The sequence below is a fragment of the Cupressus sempervirens genome, chromosome 10 (assembly GCF_028749045.1).
Source record: "Cupressus sempervirens isolate cs-2001-9-10 chromosome 10, ASM2874904v1, whole genome shotgun sequence".
Taxonomy (NCBI): domain Eukaryota; kingdom Viridiplantae; phylum Streptophyta; class Pinopsida; order Cupressales; family Cupressaceae; genus Cupressus; species Cupressus sempervirens.
The window spans coordinates 101,692,673-101,707,401 of record NC_143127.1 but is presented as its reverse complement, the minus strand read 5'-3'; the positions used below and the strand labels follow the sequence as shown (position 1 = coordinate 101,707,401).

At 31.7% G+C, this 14,729-nt stretch overlaps 1 protein-coding gene across 2 annotated transcripts; it reads left to right on the top strand.

Annotated features, from left to right (window-relative positions):
* Window positions 1–5,655: 5,655 nt before the first annotated feature.
* Window positions 5,656–13,124, top strand: LOC149532792 (serine carboxypeptidase 24-like). 2 transcript variants are annotated; one of them, XM_089804182.1, is made up of 10 exons: window positions 5,656–5,992; window positions 9,423–9,530; window positions 9,760–9,855; window positions 9,988–10,080; window positions 10,180–10,268; window positions 10,812–11,081; window positions 11,195–11,325; window positions 11,419–11,514; window positions 12,621–12,726; window positions 12,826–13,124. In XM_089804182.1, exons 1-10 carry the CDS (start codon window positions 5,758–5,760, stop codon window positions 12,985–12,987), a joined length of 1,386 nt encoding a protein of 461 aa, XP_089660308.1. In that variant the 5' UTR covers window positions 5,656–5,757; the 3' UTR covers window positions 12,988–13,124. The 2 variants fall into 2 exon arrangements, with proteins under 2 accessions (XP_089660308.1, XP_089660307.1); XM_089804181.1 differs by having other exon boundaries at window positions 9,760–10,080.
* Window positions 13,125–14,729: the final 1,605 nt, after the last annotated feature.

Below are 14,729 nucleotides of genomic sequence, written 5' to 3'. Positions count from 1 at the left end.
AATTATAAGAGTTTCCATTGTACTTTACCTTTGTCTATTTGTTTGATGACCATTTAGGCTTTGCTCTGCACTCATATGCTATTTGTCCATACAATTTTGACAGTTATAAAAATATTTTTCAAGTTTTTGTGTACTTGTGGTCTTGGTTCTGCATTCATGTTCTTGATGTCCTTATTTGTTGCATTTATGGCAATGACCCATGAACTTATGCTTAGGATTTTGATTTGTGGTCTTGCTCCTACAAAGATTAGCAATATGACCTATCTTACTGAAATTATGTCAAGTAGGTTTAAAGTTCTTAATTTTTTTACTTCTTTTTTTTACCACTTTTGGATGATTCTCCTTCTTTAGTACTAGTGTATCCCAATCCAGAAGTATCATAGTTGGACCTAGGTGATCTCATCAATTGTTCAAAGTACTTGATGGCTTCACTAGATTTGTTGAAACTGTCAGCAAATTCTTTTTCTCTTTTCAACTCATTTCTCAGTTGTTCATTTTGCAACTTTAATGTTGTGATCTAATATCCTTTGCATTCAGTTCATGATTTACAATCATCATTTGACCAAAAGTTTCCAATTGTGTGTTAGCAATCCTAGTTGCCTCTGATGTTTTCTCTTCTAGTCTATTGGTCAAAATCCTTTTGTCATCTTCAATCATGAATTTTTCCTCTTCAACTTTCTTTTTCTACTTAATCACCTCACATAGAAATACTTATTGGACTTCTTGTTCTCTCTTTAGATTTATGACTTCTCCAATTAGGATTCCATTCTTTTCCATCATATTTGTAACTATTGCATCAAATTCATTTGTGTTTCCATCAACAAACAATTTAGTAGTGTCAATCTCTTGGTACTATGTGTCATTCTCTTAATTATCAATTTCCCTCCTTCTCTTTAGTGATATCTTCAAATCATTTCTTGCTTCATTCAGCTGATGTAAGGAATGTTGTATTTCAGTCATCTGATTCTCAATAGTCTTTCCCAATTTGTAGACTTCCATCTCCAAGATCTTTCCTAAAAACTACAAAGCTTTACTTTTAGAGTACTCAGCTCTGATACCAATTCTTAGAAATACAATAGGGAAGTAAACTCTCAGGGGGGGGGGGGGGGGGGGGTGGGGGGGTGCGTAGGTTTGCAGGGGTGGGGGTGAATCGACACATAAAACTTTCAACCTCTAAAACTATTCACCACACATCCATCTCACAATCTATGCATATAAATTAAAATACCAAATTAAACATATACATCCATAGTATGAAAGTAAAATATTCAACACATGTATGCCACAAGATATTTGATTGCCTAGAAACCCTCCAATGAGAAGGTAAAATTGGGATGAGGATGACACCCACAAATCTTCACTACTGTAGTAGTGAAGTGTATCCAATGAAGATTACAATGTTTGACATGAAACATGATCTACCCTATGAAAGTTCTACCATGTTAAAGGCTTACAATATTGTTAGATCTTACCTTGTTAAAGGATTTAAACACCTTCCAAAAGTGTGCTTGGTAAAAGAACTTTAACTTATAATTAAGTAAGCACATTGTTAAAGGATTTACAACAACCTGTTAAGACTACTATATTAAGAGATTTAACCGATTCAAATGTTAGAATGTCTCAGCAATGATCCTTTGGTTAGTAGTTTGTTTCTTGATGTTAAATCACCTCTATACTAATTTGTAATTGATCCTTTATGATTAGATGTATCTTTGATGTCCTCTAATTCCTTTCCTCTGTTCTCCTTTAACTGATTTTGCAATGTAACTCAATTCATAACACCTTAATCACCATGAATGCTCTATTTGCACATGCAAACTCTCTTCAATTATTCTTTTCATTCCTTTCATAAATTTTAGGGTTTATCTTCCTTAAGAAGACCCAAGAAACTTAGGGTTAGGTAGGTATGAATGGACGATAGTGAATCACCCATATTGTTGCTTAAACCTTCCCTTTTTCTGATTGGATACATGTAATGCATAGAGATTCATAATTAAGATTTGTCCTTATCAACAAAGATCGTAAATCAATCCTTAAGTCAGCCCAAAAATGGTTTACATAGAAGTTTGTGCCATTACAAACAACTATGTTAAAACTATGTAACTCAAAACTTGAAGTCCCTGATGCTCAGCATCAACTACAAGTTCAATGATGCAACTTGACCTTTGAATGAATCAGCATCCACTGATCACTCGGCATCTAAATAGCTCAGCATATACCATATATGCTTGACACTTGAGTGAATCGACACTTACCAGTTACTCAACTCACACTAAACATCTATTGCTCGATATATAGTATCTAACAACTAATGCTTGAGATGTATTACTTGTTTGACATGAACTAAGTAAATAACTTAAGTTTATTTTCACTCATATGTCAAAACCAATACAAAATTAACATAGTTTTCTTTTCATACGATTCCAAAAGTTCCATCAAACTAGCTTAAACCCTATTTTCATTTCCAACATGTCCTCTCATGATCTTCAAGATGGAGATTTTCAATTTTATAGGAAAGATAGTTTCCTGACTATAGATTAGTAAGTAGGGAGACATGTCTAGAGAATTCTTGACTCTAAATCTATCTCTCTATAGTGTATAATTCAATTTTGTGTGCTAATCCTTTGGGTTATCATCAAGTAAGCATTTTACCATAGTAATCATGTTTTTGTTCATAGACTCAACAACTTCATTCCCTTAGAGATAGTAATTAGAAAATAACTTAATGATTACTTGATTTTCTAAGGCCCATTGCTTGAGAATCAAAGATGCAAAAGAGGTTCTATTATCACATACTTGTAAAAAGGCATTCGAAACCTCATTATGATGTGTTATGGGAAATTAGTGACAACTTAAGTAGTGTAATTGAAAAATGTTTCACCTTCAACCCAACAAGTACAATATTTTGTGGTTGTAAAAAATGTACTTGTGTCCCATTAAAGAAGGAAGATTCACAAACCTAATAAAATCAAGCCCTCAATTGGAAAAGGGGTGTACCTTGTCCACTAGTTATAATGGTATTGCATGATTTATTTCTCTATTTGCACTCATTTGGCATACATAAAAGGAGAAAATAAGCTCTTGTATATCTTTAAATAATGTAGGCCAATAGTATCTTGATCTCAAATTTGATGTGATATAACTTTGGTCAATCCACCCTTGGTGCCATATCTACCATGTAAATATTCTAATACCTCCTTCACCTCATCATAGTTTAGGCATTTTAGGTATTTACCCTTGTAATTGTTTTCTTATAGATGTTCATCTTTTAGCATGTAGGATGCAAATTTCATTATTAGAGCTCTATGTTGGGAGTTGTTCATTCCATTGAGACATTTATTCTACATCAAATGGTAGACTATGTATTGACCCCTTCATTAGTATAGGCCTACGAAACTAGCCCCCTTTCTTGTTCAATGTCAATGATCATCTTGGTCAGACCTTGTCCTTAGACTAGTTTTATAGTTTGAATCATTAGGTCAAATTCCTGCAATATGACCATCTATTTTCCTCTCCTTTCCACTAGTTCATTTTGCATTAGAAATGACTAACTATTAGACTAGGCATGAACATGTAGATTTTACTTATTAGAATATAATGGTTGAATCTATTAACAACCTTTAATAAAGAAAAAAAACTATTTATCCAAATTTGGATAGCTTAGCTTGGCATTTTTGAAGGGAAAACTCATAAAATATATGGGTCCTTTTGTAAGAATATATAGGGGGGGGGGGGGCAGGAGGAGGGGGGGTTGAATCAATTATCCAACTAATATCACAATTATCAACCTTATTAAAATTTAACCATATAAGCAGTTCAATCATAAATCACAACAATATACTTATGCATAATAACACTAGATATGTTAACTAGGGAAACCCTTGATCAGAGGGAAAACCCCAGTGGGGATGGTACCCACAAGACGATGTACTAGAATGTAAATATTCCTTGTTAGAGGATGGACCCTATTAGGAGTCTATAACAACATTCAATACATATGAGTCCCTATTAGGAGACTTTGAATCCCTGTTAGGAGAGTCCAACCCTATTAGGAGTTGTGCCAACCCTATTAATAGTTGTAGAAGACAGATGAACCCACTGCCAAAACAACTTTAGGGGAAAGACTAACAAACCCACCATCTGAATGATCTCTATATTATTCCTCGTAGAATAATAGAAATAAATAGTATTTCTCTTCCTCTTTCTTTGTCCTATCAACTAGACTTCTATTACTTCTGATCTTGAAACTAGATCACAAATAACATCACCCTGTACCATCATCTTTCACTAACATCAATCAAGGAAACTTCATTTATTTAGTGTCATCTTGTGCATGTGCTAAATTTCTAAGAGCATTTATTATTTTGACAAGATCTTGGATGATAAGAGAACAATAGGATCAAGCACTTCATGAATGTGATGGTATATAGGTTTTCTTATTTTATGTTTTACATTTTATGAGGAAGAGCTCTATTTGTAGTTTGTTGAATAAGTTTGAAGATGGAGAATTGTGGTTGAGTTGTTAAGGTATACAAAAAGATTTCCAAAACAGGCATTCATAAAAAATAATATATTATAATTTTAAAATTAAATTAAAACAATATCATATCTCGATAACTTAAAGCATATATATAATTTCAAAACTTGTCACATACATCTTTACTTCTAGAGTGTAAATTATTAATCAAAAGATATATTATAGTATGGAAATTATTAAAAAAATGTTATATTTGAATAACTTAAAAAATTCTAAAATTAAGAAAGTAAATAAAAATTTTTGTTAGAGTAAATAATTAATTATTATTACACTTTACTTAAGTTTACTTGGGATAATGCATTTTTATATTAGTTGTCATGTAGACACTTAGGAATATGCATAGACATATTAGTTGTCATGTTGATAACACAAGAGTTTGCATAATTATCTTAGTTGTCATGTCGACAACATAGTTGTTTGTACTCCAACTGAGCACATGGTGTCTACAACATCTCTTTACGAGATACACTTATGTAAGCTTATCCTCTCATCATTGCACAAACTCTTATGCTCAATGGAGGATAATCCACTCTTGGTGGACATGTGCTTCATTGTGAGGCTTATCACTTTGCTAACTCCTAGTCATTCTAGATGCTTTTATATTATGCTCAATTGAACTACAACATTTTCACAATATAAATAATATTACATCTCAATAACGTAAAATATACTTTAAACAAAAAAAAACTAAAAATATTATTATTCCAAAACTCCTAACATGCATCTTAACTCTACGATGTAGAATATGAATGAGTTAAAATAATATATTATATTTTCCCTTAATTCTCTAGCAGTCTATTATCCCAACGTTCGTCGCATGCATGGGATTTCCAATTTAGCGAATATATGATGAAAAAATTGTGCTCTTTTGATGAAGCGATCAAGGAGTCCAGAATCACTAAACGATAGATCGAGGCAAAGCATGAATGACAGCACACCAAATGGCATATTCCATTATTAGAAAAATCTCATGATCAACCCCCCGTTTACCCAGTATTATTATAAAGTCTTGGCAGCATTCGGAGTTGTTTGCATTGGTAGAGATTGTTCAAGGTTTGGGCCAGAGCAGTTAACATTTCCCAACAATACCATTATCTACTTTTAAACAAACAATACATTGTTCCAGACTCTTCAATCTGTCCCTTTTTCTTTCGCCTCCCAATCCACCAGAGTTCGAATCCCGGGCAGTTGAAATCGAGGCTCATCAGCCTCCAAAGAATATGAGGAGGTCGTTATGGGTGTTTATGATTCTTCTAGTAATGGCGGCGCACTGTTATGGAGATCAGGCCGCTGATAAAATAACGAAGCTTCCCGGGCAGCCTGATGTGTCGTTTGATCAATACGCAGGGTATGTTACAGTCGATGAGAAAGATGGAAGGGCTCTTTTCTATTGGTTAACTGAGGCTTCGGCGGAATCCTCCTCCGAACTTCCCCTTGTCTTGTGGCTTAATGGAGGTATGATTCTTTCAGACCCAATTTGTTAAATGTTTGGAATGCTCTTCATAAAATGTGATAATGATTGCATTTTTTTTTTATCATTAGACTTGTTCTTCATAAAATTGTGATCAAGATTGCATTTTTTATAAATCATTAGATGTTTTCTTCATAAAGTTGTGATAAAGGTTGTGTCTTTTTTTATCATCAGATGTTTTCTTCATAAAATTGTGATAAAGATTGCATTCTTTTTATGATGAGATTATTTTCTTTGCTTTTACCGGTTTATTGTAAGTTATTTTATGGAATGCAAGAGAATCGGTTGGTTTTAAGAATTGCTATCTAGTGACCCATATTGCGTATGACTGGAAAAATTCCACGCCATTTTCCTTATTTCACTGGAATAATTACACACAGTCAAATGATAATAGACATTTAGTTTTCACAATGAATTTCAAAGTTTTTAGAAGTTTTCACAGTGAATTGGAAAGTTTTTAGATTTGATTGCACGTATCTTTTCTCAATCCACATCTGGGATCATTATACGAAACTTTCAAATCGAAGAAACAAATGGTTTTTTGATCTAAATTTCTGATTTAGAGGGCGTCTCAAACTGCAAATTATCTTTCTTGGGTGCAAATTCATTGCTTGATATGTGCTCTAATTTTGCGGCTATCTATGCCTAACAGCGAATTTTACGTAGATTTCTATTAATATATAAAGGGTTCGTTTTTTCTGCAAATTCATCAATTGTTCAATCCGTCTGCAAATTCTAATGATCCGATGTAATTTAATATTTATTTTTGACTGAAACGAATGATTTATTCAGTGACGTGCACACAAGTTTTAAACTTTCTGCAAACTTTTGAATGCATTTTAAGCTTTTTATGGTGTGGGCGATAATCCGTAGGAAAGCAATGATGAAAAATGAAAATGATGTCCTGGTTTCGTCTGTGTGTGTTTGGAAGTAACTTCACTAATCCACGCGCAGTACTCATCTGAGAAATTTTCATGGCACAGAATGAAATGCCTTTGCTTTCATCATATTTTGGCAGATAAAGTTTTGCCTTTATAGACATGCGTACTATTTCTGATATATATGTTGAAGAATAAGTCTTCAATTTTAGAGTGGTCTTTAATTTACAATTAATTTTAGAGGAAGTTTAGATTTATTATTGTTATTTGTTATAATTAATTTTTTTTATGTGTTCAGCGAATTTGAACCAATTATCGTTGTGTTGTGTTGTAGACTCTTACTTTTTAATATTTTTTAATATTTATTTTAGTTAATTATACTTTACATCAATTATTGTTTATTTTTTATTAAAATTGGCAAGATAGCTTGTAGGATCAGTTGTCTATATTATTATTTAATATATCGTCTTTAGTAATATATTATTAAAACAAGAAAATTGTCTAAACTATCTAATAAAAATAAACTATCATATTTACCAATACCAATTATAATTTCCAAACATAAACTCCATCCACGTAATTGGAAATATGCTACCATTATTTTATCTAATTCATGTGATCATATAAAACTTCAAATTATCCTTGATACTTTTGTTCATTCTAATTTCCTCATGCATCCCCTCTTATCATCTAATTATGTATAAAAACTGACTTACCCACATTGACAAATTGATCTAAATAGAGCCATGCATTCTTTGTTGAATATAATGGATGATGGCAAGAGATCATGCTTTTGTTTTTTTATTCCATTGTATGTGTCACTAGAATCTTTTTAGTTATCTGCCATTTTGCATTATTGAAAGATGATCTCGTTAGAGAGGGGCATCATCTGACCTTAGATGTGTGCTTTGACTACTTCATAAAATAGAGAAACATCTGAGATGGGTATATTCAAATTAGAAAGCCTGTAACAATGGCGTCTGGGGTGCAATGTAAAAGCTGTCCATCACATGCATTTGTGATGTTTATTTATATATGAAGATATATTTATATTATCCTATTTTGGACGCCATGATTTTTTCAACGTAAAGCTTAAGATACATTTTGCCATGAAAAGTTATAAAAAGGTTATGGATAAATTGCCCACAAAGGCAGGCACAGTATAGGCTTCCTGGATTGAATCTGCACTTTTCCCATTTTGAAAGTTTCTCCAACTTGAATGGAGGCCGGTGAAAGTTTTAATGATATAAAATACATAAGTTTCAACAGAAGAATGTAGGATAGTCTTTTGTAGTTTAACTTATTCAATTGTCTATTTTTTCAATTTGACTAAAAGACTTAAATATAAATTTAAATGATTAATTTTTTAATTTGTGACAGCATCTTTTTCTTTTCAAGGAGGTAGTTTACCAATATTCTTATGACATAATTTGCATGACCTACAATTTGTCTTGATCTAAATATAATTTATTTGTATAAGCTACATTTTCTCTTGATCTAAATATAATGATGTTGCATGAGCTAGATTTTGTCTTGCTATAAATCTAATTGTTTGTATTAACTACATGTTGTCTTAATCAAAGTTGAGAATCAAAACAACTGTCATGAAATTTCTATTACGTTGGCTTCAAGGCCTGATTTATTAACATTTATTTTTCAGTTCCATCTGCGTCATTGCTCACGAATTTTTCCAATCATTTAATGTGACTCTTAGTTGTCTTTGTATTTCAACTAACAACATGGAGGTGCCTTGTTTATACTCAAAGATTCCCAATAGTCAAATAACGAATAAATAAAACCCTAATGACAGCAGATCTCTTTATACTTTATAAGCAACCCACAAAATCTTGTTTAATAAAATCTTGGATTGAACGCTATAATGTCCATTCCTTTGTTTCCATGGCCGACTAGCCTGTCCTATTGTTCAACTACATTCAATATTGATGATTTGTTATTCTTCGTTAGTGTCATTTTTGACAAAATTCTAACCTCTTTCTTAACTTTTAGTGAATGACAAATCAAGAAACGTATCACTAACATCATCAATCTTATTGTTGTGCTTTTGTTTCTGGATTAATTTCTTTAGAATAATTTTTATATTAACTTATAGTATTATATTTCATGATTTACAATCACAATAAAAAATTAAAAAGAATGACTTTTTTTTTCCAGCTGTTACATTCTAATGATCAATTATAGAGTTTCTAAATGGAAAATTTTTATACAAAAATTGTTCTATAGAATAAAATTTAGAAACAAAAGAATAATTGATAATTGACTGAAAATTTTTTATTCTTTAATTAATAGATAATGATATTAGAAAATATACAATCACCTTCTCAAATTATACTCAAACAATGGAGAAGTGTTTGAACTACAGTCTTTTAAACACAATTTTAATTTTCAACAATATTTTCTCACAAAGTATATAGTTATCACCACTAATTGTACTCAAACAATTGAATGCAGTTGTTTACTTGAATATTACTTTGATTTCAACCAGAATTTAATTTAATTGATAATGGTTAAATTGCAGGTCCTGGATGCTCATCAGTGGCTTATGGAGCTTCAGAGGAAATTGGACCTTTTCATATATTGGAGAATGGCACTGGACTTTCCTTGAATAAATTCTCGTGGAATAGAGGTAAAGATGTATTCACTACTTTCATTTGAGTTTAAGACAAGCGATTTAACAATATTAGTTCTAATTATAGTTTCCGAGATTTGATTTTGTATACAAATATTTATTGTCAATATTTCCCATCACATTCCTTGATCTATCATCAGAATGCAAGAGAAGATAAAGAATAAAAAGATTAAAACTTGATCACATTCAAATTGCAAAAGTTATATAATAACTCTTACCATTGCAGCTGCAAATTTACTGTTTCTTGAATCTCCTGCTGGAGTGGGTTTCTCTTATACAAACACAACGTCCAATTTGTATAACACGGGGGATAAAAGCACTGGTGCGTTATGCTTCTCAAAGAATTCTAAACATTTTATTTTTCTTCTTTCTTTATCTAACTTATTTATTAATATCTTGTATGTATCTCAACTTAATAATATTATACTGAGAAATTTTTATTTTTTCTGGGCAGCTTCGGATGCCTTTAAATTTCTTATTAAGTGGTTCGAAAGATTTCCACAATACAAGTACCGGGAATTTTACCTAACCGGAGAGAGCTACGCTGGTGAGCCCTTATGCACACACATATACGTATATACCGAAGTGGCTCACTTTAGATTTAATCGTTCAAATTGAATTTCTAAATTATTTATGTAAAACGCAGGACATTACGTTCCACAGCTTGCCAAGAAAATCTATGAATACAACAAGGCGTTGAAATCAAAATCTTTCATCAACTTTAAGGGCTTCATGGTACGTATTTTTAAAGAATTAAAATTAAAAAATTGTAATATTTTTATTATGGAGTATGATCTGAAACGTTAATGCTTAAAAATGTACACACAATTTCACTAAAAATACAAATAAGAATAACATGGATTGTGGAAATCTGTTTCAATTAATCTTCTAGAATATTAAGATTATTTTTACAAATCAAGTTTTCTAAATTTATAAGAACTCTTGATTTAGTGAAAAACTTCCATATCATAGTTTTAAAAAATACGCGCGCACAATTAAAATTTATAAACACATTGATAAATAAAAAATATTTTCTACAATAAAATAAAATTAATAATATTGCTATATGAACACCTTTTAATCAAATCTTAAATTACATATTCCTAACTTCAAATAATATTATAAATATATTAAGAAGCCTAATTCATAATGTATATTACCAATTAACTTTCATATTTCTCAGCAGTCAATATGAACAATAGATCATATCTTTTTTCTATGTGACATAAATTCTAAATATTTTTCTAATTGTCTTAAGTATAATGTCTGGATTTGTAGGTTGGAAATGCAGTTATAGATAATCACTATGATGGGGTTGGAACTACAGTCTATTGGTGGAACAGTGCCCTAATCTCAGATAACACATATCACTCTATCATGAAAAACTGTAATTTCAGGTCAGAACATTATTCAGATGCGTGCAATCAGCTTCAAGATGTTGTTGTAAGCCGAGAGATGGGCAACATAGACCCATACAGTATTTATACTCCAGTATGCACTCAAGCACAAGGAAACAAAACCAAAGTCTTTAAGAGATTGAAAAATTCGGTACTCATCATTTATCAAAACCTTTGCATAAATTCTCTTTTACACAGTATTATAATTTTATATATATATATATATATATTCCATGAATAAATTATGTGATACCCATTTTGCAGCTGTTGAGAAGGAAAGCTGGGTACGATCCTTGCACTGAAAATTATGCATTGATATATTACAATCGGAGAGATGTGCAAGAAGCTCTTCATGCTAATACCACCGGTATTCCTTACAGTTGGACTGATTGCAGGTGAGCACAAGATGTTTCATGGTTTTTAAAGTTTCATTTTCTAATCATTGAAAGAAGAAAATGGTCTCTTACCATGAAAAGTTATGTTCACAGTAATGTTCTTTTCAACAACTGGAATGATTCACAGTTCTCAGTGCTTCCCATTTACAAAGAGCTCATCAAAGGAGGCCTCAGAATTTGGGTTTTCAGGTCTGTGCCCTACATCCATATCCAAGTTATTATCGAAAGAAGTTGATTAAAAAATATAAGATCTCATTAATATCATATATTAGTTGGAGTGATGAGTTTTTTAAAAGTCTATGTAGTATTTAAAAGAATAAACTGTGTATGTTTTTAAGTTGATATTCTGAATTACATTCAATGATCTATTATCAAGAAGATGAAACTGAAACTGAGACACCCTATTTCTGTTGAAGCATATCAATTGTACATGTCTGACACACCCTATTTCTATTGAAGCCTATCAATTGTACATGTGTTTAGTTGATGTTTTGAATAATATAAAATAATCTATAATCAAAAAGAGGACAGTGACCCCTTGATTGTTAAGTGTGATCCAAACATCTTAAAGACACATACATAATTTATTTTAGAAGTCATTTTTCTATAGATAATAGAGTGTGATTCATCATGAAGCAGAGGAAAGTGATCCTTTCCATTCTTGATGATGGATCATTGAGTGTGATTCAAAACATTAGCATAAAAACATATATAGTATTTTGGAAGTAGTCTTTATGCAGACAATAGAAAAAAAATTGCATTTGATTCATCACTATCCTCTTCTTTATAAAAGATCATGATTGTGATCCAACATTAAGAGGAAGAAATTGATGTTTTTAGTTCTTAATAATAGATCATAGAATGTCATTCAAAACAGTGATATGAAAAAGATAATATATTTAATATTATGTACATTGTAAACAAAAGTAGATCGTTGATTCATCACTATCCTCGTCCTCACAATAGATCATTGAGTGTGATACAATATTACATGATCTATAGAAAAATATAGATATTTGATTCATTATTATCCTCTTCTTTATGACGATATATTAACTGTTTAAACCATCATAATGCACAACAAACATGGTTTAAGTGACAAAAACGGCCACCCTTAAACATCACACACTACGGGAAGAATTAAGCTTGGGAAAAAAAAAGTCTACTTTGACTATTTAACACTTTTGGTCTAAGAATTAAGCTTAAGCTTAGTGTATGATGTTTAAGCCGTTTCGACAAAAACAAATCGTTGAATTGTTTGCTTATTTAAGTTGCACCACTTTCATGATGTGCAGTGGTGATACCGATGCTGTAGTTCCAGTGACAGCAACCAGATTCTCTATATCTCATCTCAAACTCCCTGTTAAAACTCCTTGGTATCCATGGTACACAAATAATCAGGTATAAATTTCGTTTCCTTCTTGTTTAATTTGAAGCGAAGTAATGAATTTAGATAGCCATGATATTTGATTGATTGATTTTACATGTTAATGTTTTCAGACCGTTGGTGGGCGGAGTGAAGTATATGAAGGGCTCACATTCGCCACAGTGAGAAATGCTGGGCATGAAGTTCCTCTTCACCAACCACGCAGAGCTTTGATTCTTTTCAAGTCATTCCTCAAAGGACATAGCTTACCTAGCAGCAGATTGCCAAGAAATTAAGGCAGCATTATTTATTTTTTTGATTTTCTTCTGCAGATGATGTAATTCTTTACATTAGGGAAGGTCAATAAGTTCAACAAGGTTGTTCATAGAAAAAAATAAAAGGAATAAATAAAATGATATTCACTTCTTTTTAAGTCGTTTTTAAGCTTTCTTTATCATTATCAAATATTTTAATTGTATGAACTTTCAATCTAACAAACATGAAATAATACCAATAATATTAACAAGAGGTAGTGAAAGAACTATTTTAATTAGTTAAATCAGAGAGAAATTGTTGTTGTAATTAGATTTTCTTTTTGGCTTTTACACTTTTTTTTCTTATTGAATCTTTGATTATTATTTTAATCAATCAAACATCTGTCATTTAATTTAGAAGTGATAATTGTATATATCTATTTATCATGGTGGAAACATCTAACTATCAGAATATATGCTTAAAGATGATAGTGTTAAGCTTCTATAACTGGGATGGCTTAGATCTAAGCCTCAAGGATTCACTTTTGATGACCTTGCCTATGTAAACTCTCATGGGAAGTCAATGGCTTTGTGTTTTTGCTTAAAAGGGTGTTTACAGTGTCTTAATAGTCATACCAACTTATGCATACCCATAGTGGATCATATCACAAATCACACATATGACTATGTCCAACATATGTTACATGTACATAAGGGTCTAGGATATACACAAGATCGACAGCTTTAACATATATCACATGCAAAATGAATAGATCCAACATGCATCACAAAGATGATAGTAGTTGGCACATAATCCAATTGCAAAGAAAATAGTGACATACTCACACAAGCATCATGAGGAACGTAGTTAACAGCTCATACAGACATCACAAAGAGAATAGTGAACGTGTCATACAAGCTTCATGATTAACTTAGTGATTGGATCACACATAAACCATAACGGCTACCATCCCCTATACATAGTTTATTCAAGAGAGAAGGAATGTCATCTCATTTTGTACTACATAATTGGTCACATTCCTTCCCCTAGCCTTTTGCACTAGAAAAGACTTAAGAAGAAAACATGGTCTATCTTGTACTACACTAGGGGTCCTTCCTCAACCCAAGAGGGTCAGGTATACTATCAAATAATCAAGAAGAGGATTTGATCCATCTCATACAACCCTCTGGGTCCACACTCAACCCCAATGATTTTGCAAGTAGTGAACTAACCCATCCTAGTGAACTCCAACTTCAATCACCTATAGGTCATTGATGACAAGTTTGTCCAACTGGGAAGAAGTTTCTTTTGATATATACTACCTAGTGACATTTGTGATATTGTTAGTTACCTTATCTAAATATTGAGTAACATCTACTGTCGATCAGCCCCATGCTATAGGTTATTTCAAGTGAACGGTCATGATACAAAAGTTATCTTTAGTTACTAATACATACATGTTCTGGAAACTATTCATGTAATGATTACTATAACAAATCCTAAATAGCCTCTATCAAGATCAAGCAATTTTTTTGGCCCGGGGGAGGGAGCGGGGTAAATTAGTATTCCAACACTTTCGCACCTATTTACAACTTTCAAATAACAAAAAATGTCCACATATAGAAATATATAAAATTAAAGCATCAAGAAATAAATAAATCATAACACCGTGATTTATTTTCAAGGATCCCCTGGCTAATGGAAATTACCCTAGTGGGGATGACACAACTCTATACTAATCTGAAAATTCTTTGTTAAGAGTTTTCACCTTGTTATTGTTAGA